We start from the raw sequence: 21,971 nt of genomic DNA, 5'->3' as shown, positions 1-21,971 counted from the left end.
AATTTCATGCACCAAGTGCTTCACATAACTCTATTAGAAAGAAAAGGCACCATCTTTGGTCTGGTATCTCGATATTATTATAAATCTATGGCTGGGCAGTGTTTATTCCTCTGAAAGTTGGTCATTGGCGTATGTAGCAAAGAAAGCTATACTTTCATAGTATATAATAACTCAGATGATCGTTGCAACTTCTGCATCATTGGACCCTTAGAGCAAGCGCACTAAAGACTTCTGCTGGCCGAGTGGCTAACTTCTGGTCCAGCACTCCGGTAACTTGAATGAGGATAAAATGATTTAATCGTGTGGCTCTTCTGGACTTTCCAAATGTTATCGGACTCAATGGATCGAATCGTGCTAGTGAAACAAGTCATTTCTCTGGGGTTGTGACGCTCAAAAAAAGGTGAGATGTGTCTTTCACAATGTAAGTCTATGGGGAAAAAATCTTTTTGGGCCCAATGGCATCAGGTGATGGACTCTGGAGTTGTAATACCGCCATTTGGCCACTACGATAAGTTGCTTCAAAGCCCAGTGCACTTTCTGGGGGCCTGTAGCTACCAGGGAAATAAAAGCGCTATCCTATTCTTATTTAAGTTGCACAATGGTTAAAGCACTTCCACTGTGCTGTAAATTGAGCTTTTATTTTGTGAAAGTAAAAGCTGGTCTATTTTCCATCTATCATTAACCTGTACCTGCCCCTACCTTCCTATCTGTATGTCATGCCTGTCTTTGTTAGTGCAAATAAAAGATTATAAAAGATTCTGAAAGCTGATGATAAATGATGTGTTTGTATAACGTGTCATTTGTAAGAGATTTGAATTTTCTGAATCATCAGTTTCTACAGAACAGTAATGCATGGTGACATATTTGTACAGTTTGTATTGACTGTGAGACTAAACTGACTGCTCTGAGTATTAGTGCACAGAACAGCCTGTTCTGTGTGTTTTCCTCTTAACATTTCATTGGTGAGTCATACCGATCCACTTCCTGCTGCACTCATAGTCACACACCTCATGATCACCTTCAGCCCCCAGTGGCACCACAACAGACTTAACCACATAATGCACATCCGCCCCCACGCCCCCATCGCCAGCCCACACACAGCAATGTTTGGGTCAAAGCAAAACACACACACACACACACACACACACACACACACACACACACACACACACAGGAGGCGTCTGTATCGTACAGGTTTTATATAGCAGCAGTACCTGGGATAACAGAGTCGATGCAGACGGGGGCGTGACCTCGCAACGTGAAGCCGAAGTTTTTCTTCCCCCGGTACACACGAACGATCCTGAACAGAGGGAGGAAGTGAGATCAACGAATGAAAAACACATTTGAGTGCAAATGTTTTTTTTTTTCCAACTTCAGCTGATACTGAATATTATACATAGAGATGCGACTGGGGTGGCAAACTGTAGGCACTTTCCTTAATTGACTTATGGTAAAACAAAAGGAGGAATAAATAACAACAAAAACAAAATAAATAACAATATCAAAACATCTGTATCAACCAAATTGTTATTTCAAACATTGGAAATGGCCCAGAATTTCAAAATTGGTGCATCCCTAGTAACCAAATAACTTCTTGGGTGGGATATAGTTTAAATCATTTGGTATATAAACGCAGCATGTCTTACAAAGCCGTCTCCAATTTGCTTGATTTGTCTGACCAACAGTCCAAAGATATCCACTTTAGAATTACAGAAAACAAGAAAGATGACAAACTCACATCTGACAAGCTGTAGCCAGAGATGACGATGGACTAAACGATTATTCAGTTATTACGTTTTCAGCATTAATTGGCATCTGAAAGGCTTTCTGTGAATGGACAGGAGCCCAGCTGTCTCTGCATAATGGTGCGTTTGCTCTCTGCTGTTAACACGGCAGTTTGCGCTTTTGTTGTCATTCGTCACTTCCTGTAGGTGGGAGTCTGAACAAGTGACGCTTCTCTTCACTGCAATCTGACTTTGTGATTTCGGTTGAGAACATGTCTTTTTGTTGTTTTTGTTTCACATAACAATCTCAAATAGTGCAGCTTCAGCTCCATATATCAATCCACTCGTCTCTCAGTGTGTTTTATTCTTCCGAGCCGAACAAAAATAATTTAGGACAAACTTGATATGGAAAAAAAAAGCTTTGACATTTTTCTGATGGTGGTGTTCTTCTGTGATTCACCCCGGTGGAGGAGCACACAGTGGAGCCTCACATTAAATCAAAGATTAGACACTTGTGGTGTCGATCCACCGGTGCGTTGCCATGGAAACGACTCAAGGCAACGCTGCCTCGATGTGTAAACGGAGGGGAGCAAAAAAACAAAAAGGACGAAAGGAGGAGAAAACATAAAGATGTTCTGTGGTTACTGGCTGTTATGTAAGACGAGCTAAATGCAGAGGGGCACATTGGATGCTGCATGTGTACCAGTGCGTGTGTGTGTGTGTGTGTGTGTGTGTGTGCAGCCACAATAAGAGGCGCAGCATCAGCCTGGAGCACACTTGGCAAACTGCGAGGCAGCTCAAGGCCTCGTCTCTTGATCCCCATCAGTCTGCACCAGCTGCACTTTATACTTTAAATTCAGCTCCAAAAATAATTACATAATGACCCAAATGAATCAGTCAGTCATCACTGAAACATCAACTGCTGGCTCATTGTGCAGCAGCTCCAATAACGACCTGAACAGCCTGAAATGGGGATCAATAGTTACTGATTCTGAGTATCTGTATTAATGGGCCATCGTGTAAACACACCAGTAAATCATCAGCCACTGAAATGCAGCTGATTCGGCAAATACAGCCAGTAACATTGCCCCGGTGGCGGTACATGTTGCTGCTGACATTATGCCCACCTACCAGCCTCCACCTGGGTTGCTCTGGTGATTAAGCAGCCTCATTTTAACTACAAAACACCTTTAGCATTGTTGAAAATAGCCCTTTTCACACTGCATGTTTAAGGCAGGAATATTGTGCCATCATGTCTCATGATCAGCTGCCATACAACAACAGGGACGCTAAATGATTGGTATTGACATGTCATTGTTCACGTGCATGTTGTATGTTACACTAGAGGCCGGCACTGTTTTATCAAGCAACACACCTCTTTTGCTTCCCTGATGCCAGCATGCTCTTTAAAATCACTCACTGGAGCCACATGATGCCGCCGTTGTTTTGTTTTGTGTAAAAATGCAAGGACAGTCGTCAGCAATGTTAAAAGCATTTTGAGGTCACCAGGCGAGCTGAGGGGAGACCAGAGGGTGGGCATAATATTTCCATAACAATGCTATAAGTGCTTCTTTCATTGAGACCTATCTGGACTATCTATTTAAACACCGAAATAAAAGTTGTTGTTTTTTCCTTCACCTGAATATTGTTTTTAAAAAAGTTGCAGCAGAAGTTTAGAACCGGGTGGTATTAGCTGGAAAACACAATGGGGCCATAGCATGGAGCCTCACATGGTCTAAATTCAAAGTAGAGTTCATTTAAAGTTCATTAAAAAAAAAAATCTCTATTTCTAAAATGAGTTAATGTTATTATCTTTCTCTTTGGTTTGTGACTATGGAGAGACAATAGCATTACATTCTTGAGGGGTTGTATTCAGTTCAGTTCAGTGAAAGGCACAAATACGCAACACAACTTGTTATTGTTCCTGTGCCACTTCCACCACATGACATCATCCCTCCCGTTAAACACAAACATCTCGCCTCCTATTATTGTGTGACCTGCCAATACGATTCCACTTGACATATTCAGCCGCGCACTCTCACTCCCATGCGGCCGAAGAGACAGATCTGTGGAGTCAGTTTGTGTGGGAGTGTGGGAGCGTACTGCCCCCCCCCCCCACATCCCTGTAATCCTGTAGTCCACTGTGGTGTTATTAACTGGACAGTCGTGTAATCAGTACGTTGGTGGGTGGAGAGGTTGAACAGTCACAGCCTCTGTTATCAAAAATATCGATTCTTAATATTTGTTTCATTTTCCGCAGTATTGATCCACAGAGCGCTCTCTCCCTTATTGGTATTGTTTACTACAATCATTCTGCTGTTCTCTGCTGTGAACTGAGGACGTTTTTATCTCTGAATTCCCTCTATGTCAATTTTTCCCCCTGGTACACAACTGGGATTAACATGTTGAATTCATGAGCAGACTTCAATTTTAAGGAGCTACAGACAAGGTTATTTGGTAAAATAAAAAATGAACTGAAAACTGAACTAATTTCTATTATATTCACCTATGTGGTGCATCTTTGAGGACTCTGAAGTATTTATTATTATTGTTATTATCATCATCATCATTATATTGTTGTTAATGAAAACGTATTTCTTATACACACAGATTTGGGGCTTTGTAAGTTCAGCTTCGTGATAAAACTCAGAGGAAAACATGCGCTTTAAGGCAGAAAAATCTGGAGATGAGGATGGAAAAAAGACATGTTTTCAAAAGATACAGGCCAATATTTATGTGTTGAGATGAACCTGCTGGTTTCCAGTAAACACTTAAAACACAGCCAACATCTCACACGTGTGCACTTACCTCTGGTTGGGTCCGAGGGGAGGATGTGCAGGCAACCCAGAGACGGACTTTCTTACGCCCCTGTCTCTCTCCCCCTCACCTCTCCCTCCGGGTTCTCCATCCCTGGGTACTGAGCTGGCCCGTTTGGACCCGTGGTGTCGGTCGGAGTGATCCTCGCTCCGACTGCGGCGGATCCTGCCCTGCGGCTCACTGATGCTCTTGCTGCGGCAGAGCCGGTTGATCACATTCTGGTTGACGGACTCGTCGAAGCGCTGCCGGTGCTTCTTGGGAATGAAGATTCTGGCGAACATGGTGGCATGTGAAGGGAAAGAAATGTTAGTTTTTTTTGTCCACAAGAGTTGCCTCAAAGAGAAAGAAAAGATCAGGAAAAAGGACGGAGCTACATCACAGATCCACCTTGCTCCAAAAACATTGGATTTCCAGTGAGATAACAGCAAAAATCCAGCACTAGCAGAAATTAAAAAGTGATGATCAGCTCGGTCACATTGAGTCAAATCAACTGGCGTCCTACTTCAAGACTCCAAAAAGAGAAGAGAAGTTGAACATAAAGCCAGAGACAACAGATTTGTCTCAGTGAGGAAATATCGGCGTCACTCGCTGCTCGCTGGAGTCTCACTGCAGCGCGAGGTACCAGAGTCAGAACACAGTGAGAGAGAAAAGGTGTGGGAGTGAGCGAGCATGGGATTTCTCCTCTGCTATCTCTCTCTCTCCATCTACAGTATCACTCGCTCTCCCACACTTCCGTCCACGCTTCACCTCGGTGTCACCCAGTCAGTGTGAGCACCGAGCAGGAAGCCGTCGTCATCTGATTGACCTCAGACCGCACTGCTCTGACAGATACTTGTTTTTCAGCCCAATAAGGTAAAAGACTAGAATAATTTACCTCATAAAAAGCAGCACTCAGTAGGTGGAATAACTAAATTAATCATTCTCATTTAAATCAAGTGTCCAGTATTTTTCCAAAAGCTTCATCTCATCATTGTTAAACGCCTCTGCGCATCATTTTATCCTTTTAGACATTTGTGTTAAATTTTGTCATAATTAGTGAGTGAATTCCAGAGATATGGCCAAAAACATGTTTGTGAGATCACAGTGACCTTTGACCACTAGATTCACCAACAAGTCTAATAACTTTATTCTTAAGTGGACGTTTGTACCAAATTTGAGTAAACTCCCTCAAGGTGCTTTGTGGAATATTGCATTCAGGAGAATTAGAGGGATGAAGGTGACAGTGAGTTTTGACCACCTTATTAGTTTATTGTTGAGTCCAAGTGGATGTTTGTGCTAAGTTTAAGAGAACTCCACCAAAGCCTTCGTTAGATATCGTGTTCACACGAATGGGATGAACAGACATTTGTCTATTATCATGTTTTTGGCTGAAAACCCAAAGATATGAAGCTACAGCCAGGGCACAGTTAGTGTGACTTAGAATAAATACTAGTAACAAGGGGAAACAGCTAGCCTGAATCTGTCCAGCTGCAACAAATCAGCTCACTAATTAACATGCTACGTTATGTTTGAACTTTTTTATGTCATCAAATCCTTTTTTGATAAGCACTGGGTCTAAGGTTTTGTCTGAAATGTTTCAACATAGTGCAGATGTTTTGGTAGCAAATGCCAAAATGTTACTTTTTCTGAGGAAAAGTCAAATTTTTCAAATGTTGTGTTCAAACACAAGCAGACATTCAGAGACAATTGTATCAAAATAAAACAGTCAAAAATTGAAAAAATTGTAATTTTTTAAATCTGTAAATATCTAATTCTAACGCTCTGAGACCCGACGGTGATCCTGGCTGAAACGTCTGTCTTCAAGAGGCTGTACACAGATGAATTTAAAAGCTAGAGTGGTGATACTGGTATCATATAAAACTTAAAGAACAGAGGAATACCAACCATGTCATAGCTTCTCAAAAAGTGAGCCAAATAATGATCTGAAGTTAGGCTAAATACTGGAGAGAAAATGCAGGTCCATTTTCACATATATATGATTGAGAGCATGTAGCTCAAAATGTCACCTCCGTGGTAATTGAATTAAATTTGGGTTTTTTTGCATGCAGTTTAAATGTGTTGTTTTTGCCAGTTGTATTTGAATATTTCTGCATGCTGGGGTCCCTAAACAGTCTTTAAATTACATAAATTGTACTGATGGAAAGCTAGGACCCTTGTGGATGCAATTAGCCCAGTTTTATCCATTTGTGATAATGTTTGTCTCCATAGCGGCTGTTTCATTACAGTGAGACCATTTCTTTGAAACAGACTGTATAAAATGAGCTGTAGTGACCTCTAGGATAATCACAGCCTCATAGAACTTTACAGCCAAAAACTAGAGACACTGGGCTTTCAGAGGATGTTCGGCTTTCAGAGGTATATTAAAAATAAAGGGGTTTCTCAGCAGTTTCAATAACAGAAGCGCTCTCCATCCAATCGCAGAAAAATGCAATTCTCAATGCTCCTCAAAGTCTTGGTGTCTTAATGTGGTATTTTAAAGGGATTTTGATCATTTTTATCAGTTCTCCAGTGGGGAAAATGCTTAAATTTAGCCCAATGACAAAATAGCATCAACCCAACATCTGCTGCAGCAACTTATGAGACAAAATAAAGCACAAAAACAGCCACTGCATACTTCCAACATAATGCTCTAAGCCGCTTTAAACTTCAAAAGCGTTAATAGTCACCTTACCAAAACACAGTGTTCATTAGAGATTTATGAGTAGAAAACTTCACACGCAGAGCTGAAAAAAGACAAAAATGCGTCTTTGTGTGTCTCAGAGGGTAAAATATGAAGTAAACAATACCAAAACTCAGACTGGACAGTTTTTTGCTCCGCAGACACATTTTGGTCGATACCAAAAAAACAACTGAGCCATTCTTGGCAGACTGATATCATTTTGTGGCACTATAAACTAGCAAAATGTCAAAGAGGGGGATGAGTGTGGACAGTAACCAAACCTGGCTGGTAACCAAACAACAGAGCTGACTACGAAAACAAAATGAAATGAATTCCCCCAACACACATACACGCACACACACACACACCAGTGCTCAGCTGACAACACAAAACATTTCATTCAAGCGATCAGAGAGCTGCTGCAACCACCCACACATGCATGCGTGAATAGCCTTTATAACTACACCTGTGAGAACATTCACAAACAGGACTCTTAATTTGTTCTCAGGCATGTCTAACCTTAAAGGACAAGTTCACCAGTTCTATATAATATAATATATATAATACTTTCTCATAGCTGTATATTTTTAAGTGAATCATATGTAAATACTTACATGTCAGAATAAGGTCTAATAATAATTCTTTGGCTCAGCCAGATTTACTTCGCTGCACCGCCAGTCCACGCTGACTTAAACTGTGCACATGAGTTGAGACCCGACCTGATCGTAGCCTCCGCTCACATCCGTAATGTTAGTGTGGAAATGACTACATCCAGTTGTCTATCGTACGTTCCTTTTGGAAATGATTGTCACGGTCTTTGTCAAACCACACTTAAATGGATTGAAAAAATTTGGACTGCACTGTTTGATGTGCATAAAGAATCCCGGCTGCTTATAACGTTTTTTTTGTTTTTTTTTAATGTGGCCAGACTCCAGAATCCAGTGTGAACTGGTCATGATTGTATAGAAGTATACTTGGAGGCCACTGAAGTCAGCATTTGCAGTTTGGCTTAGAAGTTGGTGTTCAGTGGAAGCCAGTGAATTTGAGAGCAGACGATAATGAGGACGAGGAGACAGGCTTTTTGTGGAGCAGTGATGTGTTTGATGTGGAGGCAGAGCCAGGAGTGTTGGGAATGTGATGTGAAACAGATTTCATCCAAGATTTCAGGGTGTGATGTGATGATGTGTTTGTAATCATGGAGTGACTCCTGCATTGAGTAATGGCCAGAAAACTTTTACAATTTTTAGAACGGTATGATGTCACAGTAAAACTGACCTTTGACCTTTTGGATATAAAATGTCATCACTTTATCATTTTATCCTATTAGACACTTGTGTAATTCTGGGCATAATTAGTGCATTAATTCTTGTATAATGGCCAAAAACATGATTTATGAGGTCACAGTGACCACCAATTTAACCACCAATTTCTAATCAGTTAATTGTTAAGTGCAAGTGTACGTTTGTGCCAAATTTGGAAGGAAAAAAAACCTTAAGGCCTTGTTGAGATATATTTGCGTTCATAAGAATGAGAGATTGCAAGGTCCTTTGTCCTTTGACCTTTTACCACTAAAATCTAATCAGTTCATCATCGAGACCAAGTGGACATTTTTGCGAAATTTGACAAAATTCCCTTGAACTGTTATTGAGATATCGGGCTCACAAGAATAAGACAGAAGAGGTCACAGTGACCTTTGAGCACCCAGATCTTATCAGTTCATTGTTGACATTTGGGCCAAATTTGGAGAAACTCTCTCAAGGCGTTCATGAGATATCATGTTCATGAGAACGGGGTATATAGATGGATGGACAACCAAAAAAACAAATTCATCCGGCCAGCGATAGCTGTAGAAATCAGACTTGTATCTGATTCAGGAGCACACAAATAAAAGTGGTCCAAATTGAAACCAAAAAGATCAGATTTGTGTGATTTGTGCAGTTCACACAGATCTGAGTCACATATTGAGCACAAAGATCCAGTTCTGCCTGCAGTCTGAAAGAATCATCTGATTCCACATTTGTTAAATCACAGCAGCACTGAGATCCAACTGAGAGCAGAGCCCAAACACAGCTCTGCACAAACAACTGTTTTGATTCCCACCTACACCAGTCTGTTGTGTTCTGAAGAGCTGATTCGCTGCTGATCTGCTGATCACATGAATCAGACTGGGTGTTAAAAACAGCCCCAGTGGAGTAATTAGCACCAAGCGCGCTGATGGAGACAACATGGAGACAACAGCTACCACTGTCCGTGTCCTCCAGAAGCTAATTAAGCCGTATAAAAACAACTTTGACAGCCAAATAAAGCAAATAGGACACACTTAGAGAACAAAGAGAAAGGGAGGAAAACTTCACACAGAAAGCGTGAGGGATCCACACTATTCAGTTTCATTACACCCAGTTTTATTACTCAGAGTAAATACAGAACACATCAAGCCCTGTGCAGCTAATAATGAAGCCTCTCTCACATGTGGAACCTGAAGGTCACAGCTGCTGTTAACAACATGCTCGCCTGTATGAAAGCTCTCCTATAGAAAACCTGCACAGAACACCATCACTCTTTAGATGCTGTGAACATCAGAAGAATGTACATACTGAAATAAGTTCTATTATAAATACATGCTGAAGGTAATAACAAACAAGAGATACTTGCAAAGTGATACATTAATAATACATTGAGTAAAAAGTCAAAGAATAGAGAGAGAATTTAGAAATTCAGTCTCTGAGCCCCCTAGTGGTCGTATCACAAAATACACCGCTGCGCCCCTTCTTACAGGAGCTCTCCATTCAGCACCACAACAGCACAAGACAAAAGACCAGCGATGCAGAAGCCTGTTATTGTTGTATGTTTCACTCAGCTGCTGCTTAAATTATGGGTTTTTTTACTCTTCAGCCTCACAGCAGGTGTGGTGCAGTGCGATACGTTTGAATAAGCCAGTTAAAGTCTGGGTAAAGCAAAATCAGTAATTTTTGTTCTTAACATAGCATAAATGTTAGAAAATACTTGTTGGAGACATATGAAAAGACCTATTTATTTAATGAATAGCTACTTATACATTTACTAGTTTACTAGTTGCCTGGTGTTCTGCTACTTCTTCTGTGACAACAGTACACTCGCGCTCTGAGAGTGTGCTGCAATGACTAAATGCATGTAATATATATTTCAGTTGTGCGAGAAAATCTAAATGTGGTGGCAGATGTTTTAATTGTGGCATCCCGCCACAAATGAATAATGTAATAATGAATAATGAATAATGTGTTGGAAACCCTGCCGTGATACCCAGATATTTTCTGAGACGTTTATTGTACCGTAAAAAAAAAGGACAGATAAAGTTTTAAGAATATATATAAAAAAATCACCCACTGATTCATAAATATTCTGATAAGCTGTTTTTGTTCAGTTGACCACATTAAGCCATTTAACTATGCTTTTCCTATGCTGCATTCAAACTGAGCAAATTGGTTTAATTTCTCTATACAACATGGATGAAAAGATGATTAATAACTTTTCAAAGTTGTCCTGTAAACTACTAGAACTTAGTGGGTACAGAAAATTTGTCTTTGAAAAGCTAGGAAAAAATGTCAAGAGGACTACATTCCTAATTATATATTATACTTTTAAGACTTTTTTTTTTTAACTTTACCTTTTTTGTTTGTTTTTGGTTATTTTCTTGTATTTTTTACTATAAACGTAGTAATTTCCTGGTCATTTCTTTTTCAGCTGCTTACTGCCTCCCTCCTAAGTTTAAGATAAAAATCACACAAATTTTCTCAGGTTTCAAAGGGTTAACTAATATCAGTAAAAATGCGCAGCTGCTTCTTTGACTAATATTCCACGTTGCAGGGAGGAATTTCTTTTGCCATCAGAATAACTTGAAAGCTTACAAAATCTACACATACTTGCTTTTGTTTTGTGTTATTAAATCATTTAGTCATTGTTATTAAATGACTAAATGACCAACAGCTCCTGTGTTCTTTGAGGTAAAATTAATGTTTTTGTCAATGGAGTCTGGCTATAAAGAGAGCAAAGATGGATATAATAGCTTTAGTTTCCCGTCAGAGAGGGCTGATTTTTGGAACAAACGTATTGAGTTTAAGATATAGGCCACGTATTCTGAGCCAGCTGTCACTGTCTCTGCAGACTGTGATCAGGTTTGAGGCGAGAATGAATCTGACGGAGACGGTGATGCCTGAGCGCAGACTACCAGCTACAACCAGCAGACTCCTGAGATATAAATAAATGTTCTGTAGCAGCCCACACAGTCCCTCTCTGTTTGCTATCTTCCCTGCTATTTGTCATCTATTCATATCACAGTCTCTCACACAGATACAGCGCACGTCTGTGAAACTGTGTGTTTATAAAAGCAGATATTCACCCGACCATCTGTTGAAACGGCCACCTCATCACTAAAAGTTTTCAGCATCAACTCTGAGAAACTAAATGAGTGCTCTGATTTGACCTCGTTTATAGAGAACAGAGATCTATAATTATCTGAAGGAGGGTTGTGGAGGAGGACGCAGGCAGGGACGATGGGATGGATTTCTCAAAAGGGAAGAATGACACGCAAAAAACTACAAAGAGGAGACCTCATTTCACTTCAGGTGTCCACACGTGTAGGACTTATGTCTAAACACACATGCAGAGGCGTCACAGTGTGTCAGAAAGAATCTGGCTAACATGATCTGTTTGTCCTGCCTCTCTTGCACAGCGGTGGGTTTCACATTTAAGGATAAAGCCAAAGGAATTAAAAGATAATTATGTGATTATAAATCCACACCACAGGCTGCCTGGTCTGAGTCCAGGAACTTGTTATAAACCAGATCTGATCAACTGAATAAACATGAAGGCTAGATTAATGAGGTTAGAGACCCCCTCCAGAGAAAATCAACTTTTAACCTTGTCAACATGTCCATGTGGTGTTTTTATATCCTACAAGACATATCAGGGGGAACATAAACACTCAACGCCATGGCTGAGTGCCGCAGTGTACTAATGACAGGGTGCATTCAGGATCATATACTTTTTCTGTTTACTTTTATTATGTACAGCAGCTGCCCTTAGAAAGTTCATATTGTTGCATGCAGTATGCACACAATCAGGACGTATTACTTCTTCGAAACATTGCAGCCTGAACTTTAACCTGCTCACACATCTGTTAAATAAAACTAAAGCTCCGCTATTGTTATTCTGCAATGCATGTAGCTTTTAAGATACAACTGCATATATTCTTGATTGTAACGTATTATATTCATGACAGTAAATTATAGATTCATTTCTCTGTCATTAACAATTTTATCGTTATGTCCTTTTGTTGTTATGATTATTTTGTTCGTTTAGACAAATAATTGATAATTATTCCTGTTGTTGCAATCCCAGTGATCAATATTCACCTGAACACGCTGTCATCTGTCATTACGGCCTCTGACAGCTAACAATTGTCTGCATCTTAGTCGATGCAACGTATCTGCCACTGCGCAGAGGATCATGTTCAGACTGCATTGTAAAGCATTCTGTCCTGCAAACTGCAAAATGTGATCGGATGCAGCAGAATGTCTTGATATTTTTGGCATACTGCGTTTGACCTACTGTGTGTTTGGACATATTCAAACTCATATTAAAATCCTTTTTCTTTTGTCATTTAGCACCAATTTCAAAAGTATTTGTGTCTTTCCGCTGCAGAGACAGATCCATTTATGAAAAGATCACTTTTTCAGTAGTGAAATGGTTCTTTAACAAAACACGTGATCAAAAAATGAAGTATGACATAGAAAAAAAGTTGTGGCGCTGGATGAAAAGTCAGACCATCATTAAAAGATATAAAAATGAATCCTGAGCTGTACATGAATGTGCAGACTAAATTTCATGGCAATGATCCATCCGATAGCTGTCGAGATATTTCACTAAAAAAATGTCAATGTCATGGTGGCACCAGATAAAAAGACAAATAAAGGATAATGACCATGATCAGACAGTACAGAATGGACCGACTGACAGAATTACCGGCTAACGATGAGCCGACCAACTGTTGATAAGCCAACTGACAGATGATGAGCCAACCAACCAATGATTAGCCACCTAACTGATACCATGCCTCCAGCTGCCATTAAAGCTAAGAAACAAACTATCATGGATGACTTGGTGCTTTTTGTTCTTCCTGAACAACCTGTGCTTATTTCTACCAACAGCAACTTGTTTCAGTCCAACTCATGAATGCGCTGCCTTCAGTACTGTCTGTTCTCATCATCAGCCACTTTAATAAAAACAGTTTGCGATGCACTTGAGAGCTACTAATGCTTCTCATTTTGTGCAGTGCAGCAACTCAGCAGTCGCTGCAAACAAGCTCCACTGACTCCTGCAGTTAATATTAAACACCATCATTATCATTGGAAAAGAAAGCTTTGTGCACAGCAGGCACTGTGGGGTCATGAGAAGCTGATAAATACACTTATTACTATCCTCTAATGAGTATTACTCTTTTACCGAAAGAAAAGAGACGGTACACCTGCTTTGAAACAAATCTCTGCGACCATATTGTCAGCGTGCGGACATCAAGTGGTGCAAAAAACCCAAACCTGCCGGCTTTTTTCCGAGAAAGATATAGTTTAAAAGGAGTATTTATGTAATCAGTAAAATCACACACACACGGTCAAACACACACTCTCCAACACGTGAACAGGATAGATTACGTCCTAAAAGCAGGGCATCACTCAACCTAATGACTTCACTCACTTTAGAGACGGGCGCAATAGCATGCCTTTTACAACCAGCAGCGTCCATCCGAGTGTAGTCACATCACATCAAAACACACTGTTGGAGGTTTACTTGAAATAATCAATTATAGATTAAAAGCTCCAAATTGCCTTGAAGAAAAAAAGGACGAGAAAAGAAAAAAAAACTCTGGTATCAAACAGCAGCAACCATCATCTTGTTCTGCACAGCATTAAATATTCAATCGCCTCCCACTTCACATGGCCACACTCATGGCAAAGCCAGTGCAGGTGCAAAAAAAGCAGAAAAAATATATAAATTCTCTCCAAAGTAAACCCATTTCACAAAACCTCCTGACAAGAATGGATTGGTGTACTCACCCCAGACAATCCATGGTTTCAGCTGTAACCCATCACTCCAAAAACAAAGTAAGTTGCACCCTCTGATAGTGAACAGATACAACTACTGCTTCATCGCTGCCTCTCATAGGGGGATAAAAGATGTGGTGGGACCTTGCAGGAAAAGTGTCAGGGGAAAACGGTCACCACAGAGCGAGAAAGAGAGAGAGTGGAAAACAGCCCGAGCTCTGAGTGCAATAATGAGGAGAAAATCCATCAGAGACAAAACACAAAAACCCCCTCAGAGCGAGAGAGGGAGAATTGTGAGATGGGTGGGGGATGGAGAAAAACACAAAAAGATGACGTTAATAGTATTATTGGTGTCAATGCAAATAGGAGTGGGTTTCATCGTGGTCTTTGAATTATTCATGAGCAATTTAAGGCAGAAAAATCCTGACGTCACTTCAAACTGACCTCCTCCTGCTGGAAACCCTTCTTACGGTGTATTAATACCACTGACGCTCAGAGTGCTGTAGTAGTGGATTGTAGTAAGAGAATAAAAGGTTCTATTGGCTCAACTTGTGGACAGAGTGCAATCTGTGGACAAACTGTCTGGGGATTTGGAGAAAAGGCACGAGTGCTGGTCAGTTTTGGCACACAGACGACCACACCTGAGTGGCTTTGCACGTTTGGCGTTGTTCCACTTTTTAAAAAAAACCTGTTGGGTGTTGCTCCAAGTTTTTTTTTTCCAAATTTAAATCCCACGGAGCAAGCATTCAACTAAATCTGCGTGGCTTGTCATCACAGACACCTCCATGCTGTGAGTGCCGCTCACGCTGCCAATCCTCATTTAAAAACTCTTTGCTCAATCTGAGTTTCACTAACACCGATGGCATAGTGAGCAACTTGGAGGGGTCACTGTGGATTTACCCCGGGTGGCAGATGGGGCCCACCTAAACCTAAAGTGTAGCTCTGTCAGCGGTCGAGACCCCCCTCTAATCCGTCCTGCAGAATGAGCCTGTTTACGTGGTCATTAAATCCCTAGAGATTATTTGACTTTTCACTGGGATGTGTGCAGGATACAATACCGAGAGTGGGAGTAGTAACTGAACAACACTGCAGCACAAACTGTCCTTGGCTTTAATGGACAGTTTGGCAGCACAGACAGACAGGAAACATGGGGAGAGACAGAGGGGGAGAAGAAGAGTCCTCCAGCAATATTCAGATCTTTGTTGCTTTATATTTGTCTCACAATACTGCAGCCACTTCGCTAAATTTACAAGTAGTTTCAAAGAGTGGATTAGAGAGGAAGAATGCAACCATCTTTGGAATCTTTCTGCTTTATTCTATACTACAGCTATAATCGAGCCATAGCTAACCCAAACCCTACATGAACCAAAGGGTGAACCAAGACAGCCGATTTGGGCTCAAGCCTGATTAAGAACCCAAATCTCCACTTGAAGCTAGAATTACCGCCTCGTGGTTGTATGTCTCCACGCACCAGTCAAGTTGCAGTTTCAGTTTATATCCATGTCTGTGAAAACATGGATGCTTCACAAAAATATTCCCCTCAGCAGCACAGAGGATCTCGACAATCAGCACAGTTTTAAGATTAATGTCGCCAATTCAGTATCTAACCAAATGTCTTCCCTTCTGTTCCTCAGATATGATGTTGAGTAATGGACAGAAAATATGCAGTCACGGTGAAGTTGACTTTTGACCTTTTGGATATAAAATGTCATCATTTTATCCTGTTAAAAATGTGTTTAAAACTTTGTCATAATTAGGGTATAAATTCTTAAGCTATGGCCAAAAACACATTTTGTGAGGTCACATTGCCCTTTGACCAACAAATTTTACTCAGCTCATCCTTGGCCTCAAGTGGACATTTGTCCCAAATTTGAAGAAATCATCTCAAGGTTTTCTTGAGATATCATAAGGCTAAAACAGGAAGAGGTCAACCTTTGACCACCAAAATGTAACCACTTTATCACTGAGTCTTAGAGGACGTTTGTGCTAAATTTGAAGTAATTCCCTCAAGGTGTTCTTCAGATATCACAATTACAAGAATGAGACACACAAGGTCACAGTTACCTTGACCTTTGACGACAAGTCTTATCAGTTCATTGTTGAGTCCAAGTTAATGTTTGTGCCAAATTTAAATAGATTTACTTAAGTTGTTCTTGAGCTATTGCTTTCACAAAATGAGACAGACACTATCACAGGCACGTTGAACTAATCAGTTCATCATTGAAATCTAAGTGAACATTTACTGAAACAATTTACTGTTTTTTTCCGTTATTGCGCTTACATAAACATGATGGACGCAAGGTTACAGTGACCTTTGAACACCAAAATCTACTCAGTTCATTGTTGAGTCCAACTGGACATTTGTGCCAAGTTTAAATTAATTCCCACAAGATGTTCCTGAGATATCATATTATCAATAATGAGATGGATACAAGCCCTCAAATTAGGTTGAGTTTTACATCAAATTGAGAAATTACAGCTGTTACAAGAATCAAAGCTCTGTTCTTTACTGTCTGTATTGTGATTTGAGCTGAATCGTCCATCCCTCACCTGATACTGGAGATGAGTTGTCGATGCTCTTCAGTGGTGAGAATGTCAGGCAGGACTGAGGCCAACCACTCGACTCTCTTCTCAGCTGCATACTGCTTGAGTACAGTGAAGAGTTTTTCTTTCACTTCAGGTTCGTCACCTAAGACTTGGTCAACCTGACAGAGAGAGGACGACAATATTAGAGGCAGGGAGGATTTTGAGGACAAGTCAGTATTGAGTTGGTTGTAAATCTGGGTCAAATCTCATCCTAATGCGTTTAACATTCACATATTTTCTTACTCATCCAAAAAGTCTCAAATTTGTGAGCCTCTTTTGTTTTTTTCCTTGGAACATAAACTCTTTAAAGCCTTCAGCACATACATTTGTTGGATTTTGAATGAATTGGCCAAGCTACAATATCTCTTTTTACAAGAAAACTTCTTAAATATTGTAATAACATTTAAATTACAACAAGAGTTATAGATCTTCATTTCGGTTCTTAAGTCCCGAAAGTAATTCTCTTGAACATTAAATGAAATGTTGATGGCTGAATTAATTATAAAAATTAGAATATCTATCATTTTTTACCTAAATTCTCATTGGTGAACAGAATTTGCCATTTTCCAGCAAAGCCTAATTCAATTTTAATCCAAATTAAATTTTTAAGTAACATTTAAAAAACAGTTGCTATTACAGTTACAATAAAACAAATTGCAAAACCCATGAAAACAAAGGAATACAGACACTAAAATAAAAAAATAAAATAAATAAATAAAATAATAAAAAACAACATAAATAACAGAAAAAACACAGACCACAAAAATGAATTGAGAAAAAATTAAAAAGAAAAAAATTAAATAAGATAAAAAAAACACAGGAAAACATAGCTGATAATAAATAAATAAAAATATTTCAAAAATGTTTGAAACTGTTGTAACTTTAGGATTTAACCTAAACTCAGTTGTGTATATTTAAACGTACCCTCCTGTTGAACTCCAGAGCTTTGTGTTTACGGTCCAGTCTTGCCCCCTCCCCTCCCAGCTGACTGTCCTCTATGCTGACGCTGCGTTTCTGCCGCGGGCCAAGACACAGCACCCCTAGGCGGAGTGTCCTGCCCTGGGACGCCTTGATCAGAGCCGCAGCTGTCTCGTGCTGCCTGACGGGGATGCCGTTGACCTCCATGACGTAATCCCCGGCCCTCAGTCCTGCGCGGCCGGCTGGAGAACAAGGCGAGCAGTCCTCCACCAGCAGGGGGCAGTCTCCGACAATGGTGAACCCAAAACGACCGTCTGGACCTGGTATGATGTCCATCTGTAATGCAGGAAAAAAATAGAATTATCACCCCATGGTTGTATGCCTACGCGCACCTCTTAACTTATAGTTTACGTCCATGTCTGCAAAACCACGGATGCTTCACACACATCCTCCCCTGGCAGCACAGAAGAGCTCTATAATCAGCACAGTTTCAAGATTAGTGTCGCCAATTTAATATCTGACCAAATGTCTCCCCTTCTGTTCCTGACATATGATGCTGAGTAATGGACAGAAAACATTATGAAGTCACAGGACATGATATAAAATGTAATCGCTTCATTATTTTATCCTGTTAGACTTTTGTTTAAAATTTACTAGCGTATGACTTTGTGCCACATTTGAAGAAATTCTCTCAAGGTGTCCTGGAGATTTCGCTTTCACAAGAATGAGATGGATACAAGGTCAAGGTGACCTTGACCTTTGACCTGTGGCCACCAAAATCTAATCAGTTCATCCTTGAGTCAAAATGGACGTTTGTGCCAAATATGAGGAAATTCCCTCAAGCCAATCTTGAGATGCCACATTCATAAGATGAATGAACACAAGGTCAAAGAGACCTTTGACCACCAAACTGGGATCAGTTCATCCTTGTGTCAAAGGGGACATTGGTGCCAAATTTGAAGAAATTCACTCAAGGTGTTCCTGAGATATCGAGTTCACAAGAATGCAATGGATCCAAGGTCAAGATGGCTTTTACTTCTGGCCACCAAAATCAATCAGTTCATCCTTGCTTCCAAATGGACATTTATGCTAAATATGCTAAATTATTTCAGTCAATTTAAGAGCATACTACAAAAAGGCTCCAGACTACAACATAACTCTCCAGGCGATATCCAACATTATGCATTACTGCTTTGATGGAATTAAAAGCTGTAATACCTGCTGTATGCGGGACACCACTCCAATACTGGGAGGGATGTTCTTCTGCGTCTGTGCGATGGCGACAACAGCTTGGGGACCCAGCGTTGACACATTGTGGCCCTCGATCTCGAGGACCTGGTCCCCCGCCTGCAGCCCGGCCAGGTGGGCACTGCTGCCCTCCTCCACAGACAGGATGTAGCTTGGTCCGTTACCGCCCAGCTGGAAGCCGAACTCCTCGGGCCAGCCCTGGTTGGACGACGGCATGCTGAGGACTGACGGGACGAGAGGAGAGGGAAAGAAAAGTAAGCACTCATGATCCAAGGTCTTCACAGAGATAGAAATATACAATGTTATGACACAGCGTGCTAAAAGACATTCAAATGCTCACCCACTGTGGCCAAAATATTCAAGTCTATCGACATTTCTAAAACACCTTTGGATCAAATCATCCTTTGCTTGCTTTAAAAGAGCTCCAGTTCGAAGTCTTCGTTTCTCTGCTGCAATCTCCCGTATCCCGAGTTGTACTATTGAGTGCGGCTCCGTAACCCTCCACCCCGAACCGTGACATACTCAGTGCTCCCTGACCTGGTTCCCAAGCTCCAGAGCAGCCAATCAAATTAAGGCATTGCTGAGATTGTGACCTTAATTAGCTCAGGAGACAAAAGTTCCTCCAGCATTTTTTTTTTTTAACTCTTTGCGCATGCAGGTCTCTCCTGTTGAATGGGAGTTATGCAACAGAGAACACCAATGTGGAATCCAGTAATAATCAAATAAGGCTAATAAAGAGGCACTTCAGAGGCCAAATTTTGGACTGATATATTAATAAATGAATCAAAATGTGATAGTTCTTTAAAACAACTCTACTATGACAGAGTGACAAATATGGACACTTCTGCTTGAGTATAAGTCCTCTGGCTCAGCTGGACACTAATGAGGCACAGCGCAGCAGGACTCACACACAGCGGACAAAGCTGATAAAAGACTTACAGAAATCTTTAGATGGATATCGAGAGCCTCGTCGGAAAGAGTATCTGCCTTTTTTGTTTTGCAAAAACTTCTTCATCTTGAATGTTAAATAGCAGGCGGCCTGCCGGCAGCCCGATGTCCAATCCGTCTTCTCAAACGTAATGTTTAAAAAAATAAGTCAAACTGAGACAAACTGAAAACACTGCCCCATTCCTCCACCCTGAAACCACAGCAGCGTCCTCATGAGTGAGAAGCGAGTCTCTCTGCGAGTGTGTCAAGGAGTTGGTCCTGCGTCTCATCCTTGATTCATCCTCGGGCCAGCCTGCTTGCACAGTGTTAATCAGAAAACTGGGACGCGTGCACCCGCGCACCTCGGTTCCTTAATAATTCTCTCTCCAAAAAGGGTATTGTGAGGCCTCATTTTTCTATAAATACACCAATGTGTCTTTTTCCTCCTCCTCCTCTCTTGGCTAGGTGGATCTCCGAGGGACCGCCGCTGCCCCAGAATCACTCTGCGTCGATGAGCAAAAGCCTGATGATGAGGACTAATTGGAGCGTCTGCATGCCTGAAATTCTGTGTGTCCATGTGTGTGAAACGTTCAGTCCATTGAGAGGGAGAGGGGGACATTTAAGACTTTAGCCTGTAGGATTAGCAGGATTATAAGATGAATCTTCAGCACTCCTCCACCCCCCCATCATTAATACTGAAGGAGCACATGCTCCCCTCCCTGAATGAAAACACACACCGACAGGAACTGTGCAGGCTGTATGACAACACCGCAGAGTCACAAAACCATCAGGCGGAGTTTGGGTCAGGCTGGACTTAAAAGTGTTCAAAATTTAGGCTTAAAGGGACAGTTCAGACTTTTTTGAAGTGGGGTTGTGTGAGGACGCCATCAGTCGTCAGGCAGGCAGGAGTAGTGACACAGAAGCTAAGAAATATGGCGTTTGGACAGGGGCAGCAAAACATATTTTAGATGTAAAATATATTATATTTTAATTTTATTTCATTTATTTGCACATACATGTGTAAAGAGAAGGCAGAATTCATTCAAAAGTTTGAATGCAATTATAAATTGTTTTGATTCATAATAGCAATGGGTCAAATGACTGTGAATGTGTAATGTGAAAGGGTGGGGGATTCATAGCAAGGTTTGAAAAATATTGATACTTTGATGCTTTTTCAATACTGCCACGTTTAAGACAATACAATCTCTGTTAGTTAAAGATTCGATAGTATAGTATTGCAAGTACCAAAGCTGTAGAAAAACAATATATACAATCAGATTTTCAACCCAAGGCTGTACAGATGAACCAAATGGGAAAAAAAACAACTGGTCCTAGATCTGTGACTGTTGTGGCAAGGCGTGTGTTCAGTGATTTTTTTTCTGTACCAGCACTAATAAACTCCACCCCAACTGCAAAAAGCAGGAGATTCAAATTATACCCTCAGCCCTTTGCTGCATGTCAACCCCTTTTCTCTTTCCCCCTAAAGCTAAAATAATACATAAAAAGACTAAATATGCAGGTTAAAACAGCATGGCCATTTTACAGAGTTCCCCTGACCTTTCACCTCAAGATAGCTGAATGGAAATGGGTTCTATGAGTACCCGCAAATCCTCCCTTTAAAGACAAAACAGTGCGTTTTTTTGCATGTAGAATAAATGTGTTTTTCCCATTGTATTTGAATATTTCTGCAAAACAGGGCAATGTAAAATCAGAAGTAGATTTGTCAACAAGAGCAGTCAGCATCCAGCTGTCAATAATGAATTTAAGTGAGAAGGGAAAGTAGTGAGGAAGCTTGCAATTTATTGCACTGCAAACTGTTATTGGTGGCAATGCACAGGCAGTCCAGCACCAACTGAATAATTAAACACAAATGGCTGTTTCTCCAAATAGACACTGCTCACTCCAATCAAACGCTCCTCTTACACCACAGCCAAGACAGTTACTCATGTGTGACAGACAGAAAACTGACATTTCACAGGCAATGGAGTCTGATGGCTCAGGCTTTTCACCCAGCTG

The 21,971-nt window shown here is 40.7% G+C and overlaps 1 protein-coding gene across 1 annotated transcript in view; it reads right to left on the bottom strand.

Moving 5' to 3' along the window:
• Positions 1-19,244, bottom strand: part of grid2ipb (glutamate receptor, ionotropic, delta 2 (Grid2) interacting protein, b) — a 48,830-nt gene extending 29,586 nt beyond the window's left edge. Inside the window, exons 1-5 of the mRNA XM_042507863.1 lie at positions 18,999-19,244; positions 17,787-18,116; positions 16,827-16,981; positions 4,533-4,811; positions 1,215-1,300 (exon numbers count right to left, since the gene is read on the bottom strand). Coding sequence (XP_042363797.1) covers positions 1,215-1,300; positions 4,533-4,811; positions 16,827-16,981; positions 17,787-18,116; positions 18,999-19,244 — 1,096 coding nt within the window. The remainder of the gene's footprint in view (positions 1-1,214; positions 1,301-4,532; positions 4,812-16,826; positions 16,982-17,786; positions 18,117-18,998) is intronic.
• Positions 19,245-21,971: the final 2,727 nt, after the last annotated feature.

Source organism: Plectropomus leopardus, chromosome 19 (genome assembly GCF_008729295.1).
Source record: "Plectropomus leopardus isolate mb chromosome 19, YSFRI_Pleo_2.0, whole genome shotgun sequence".
NCBI lineage: Eukaryota > Metazoa > Chordata > Actinopteri > Perciformes > Serranidae > Plectropomus > Plectropomus leopardus.
This window is presented reverse-complemented; position numbering and strand designations above follow the sequence as displayed.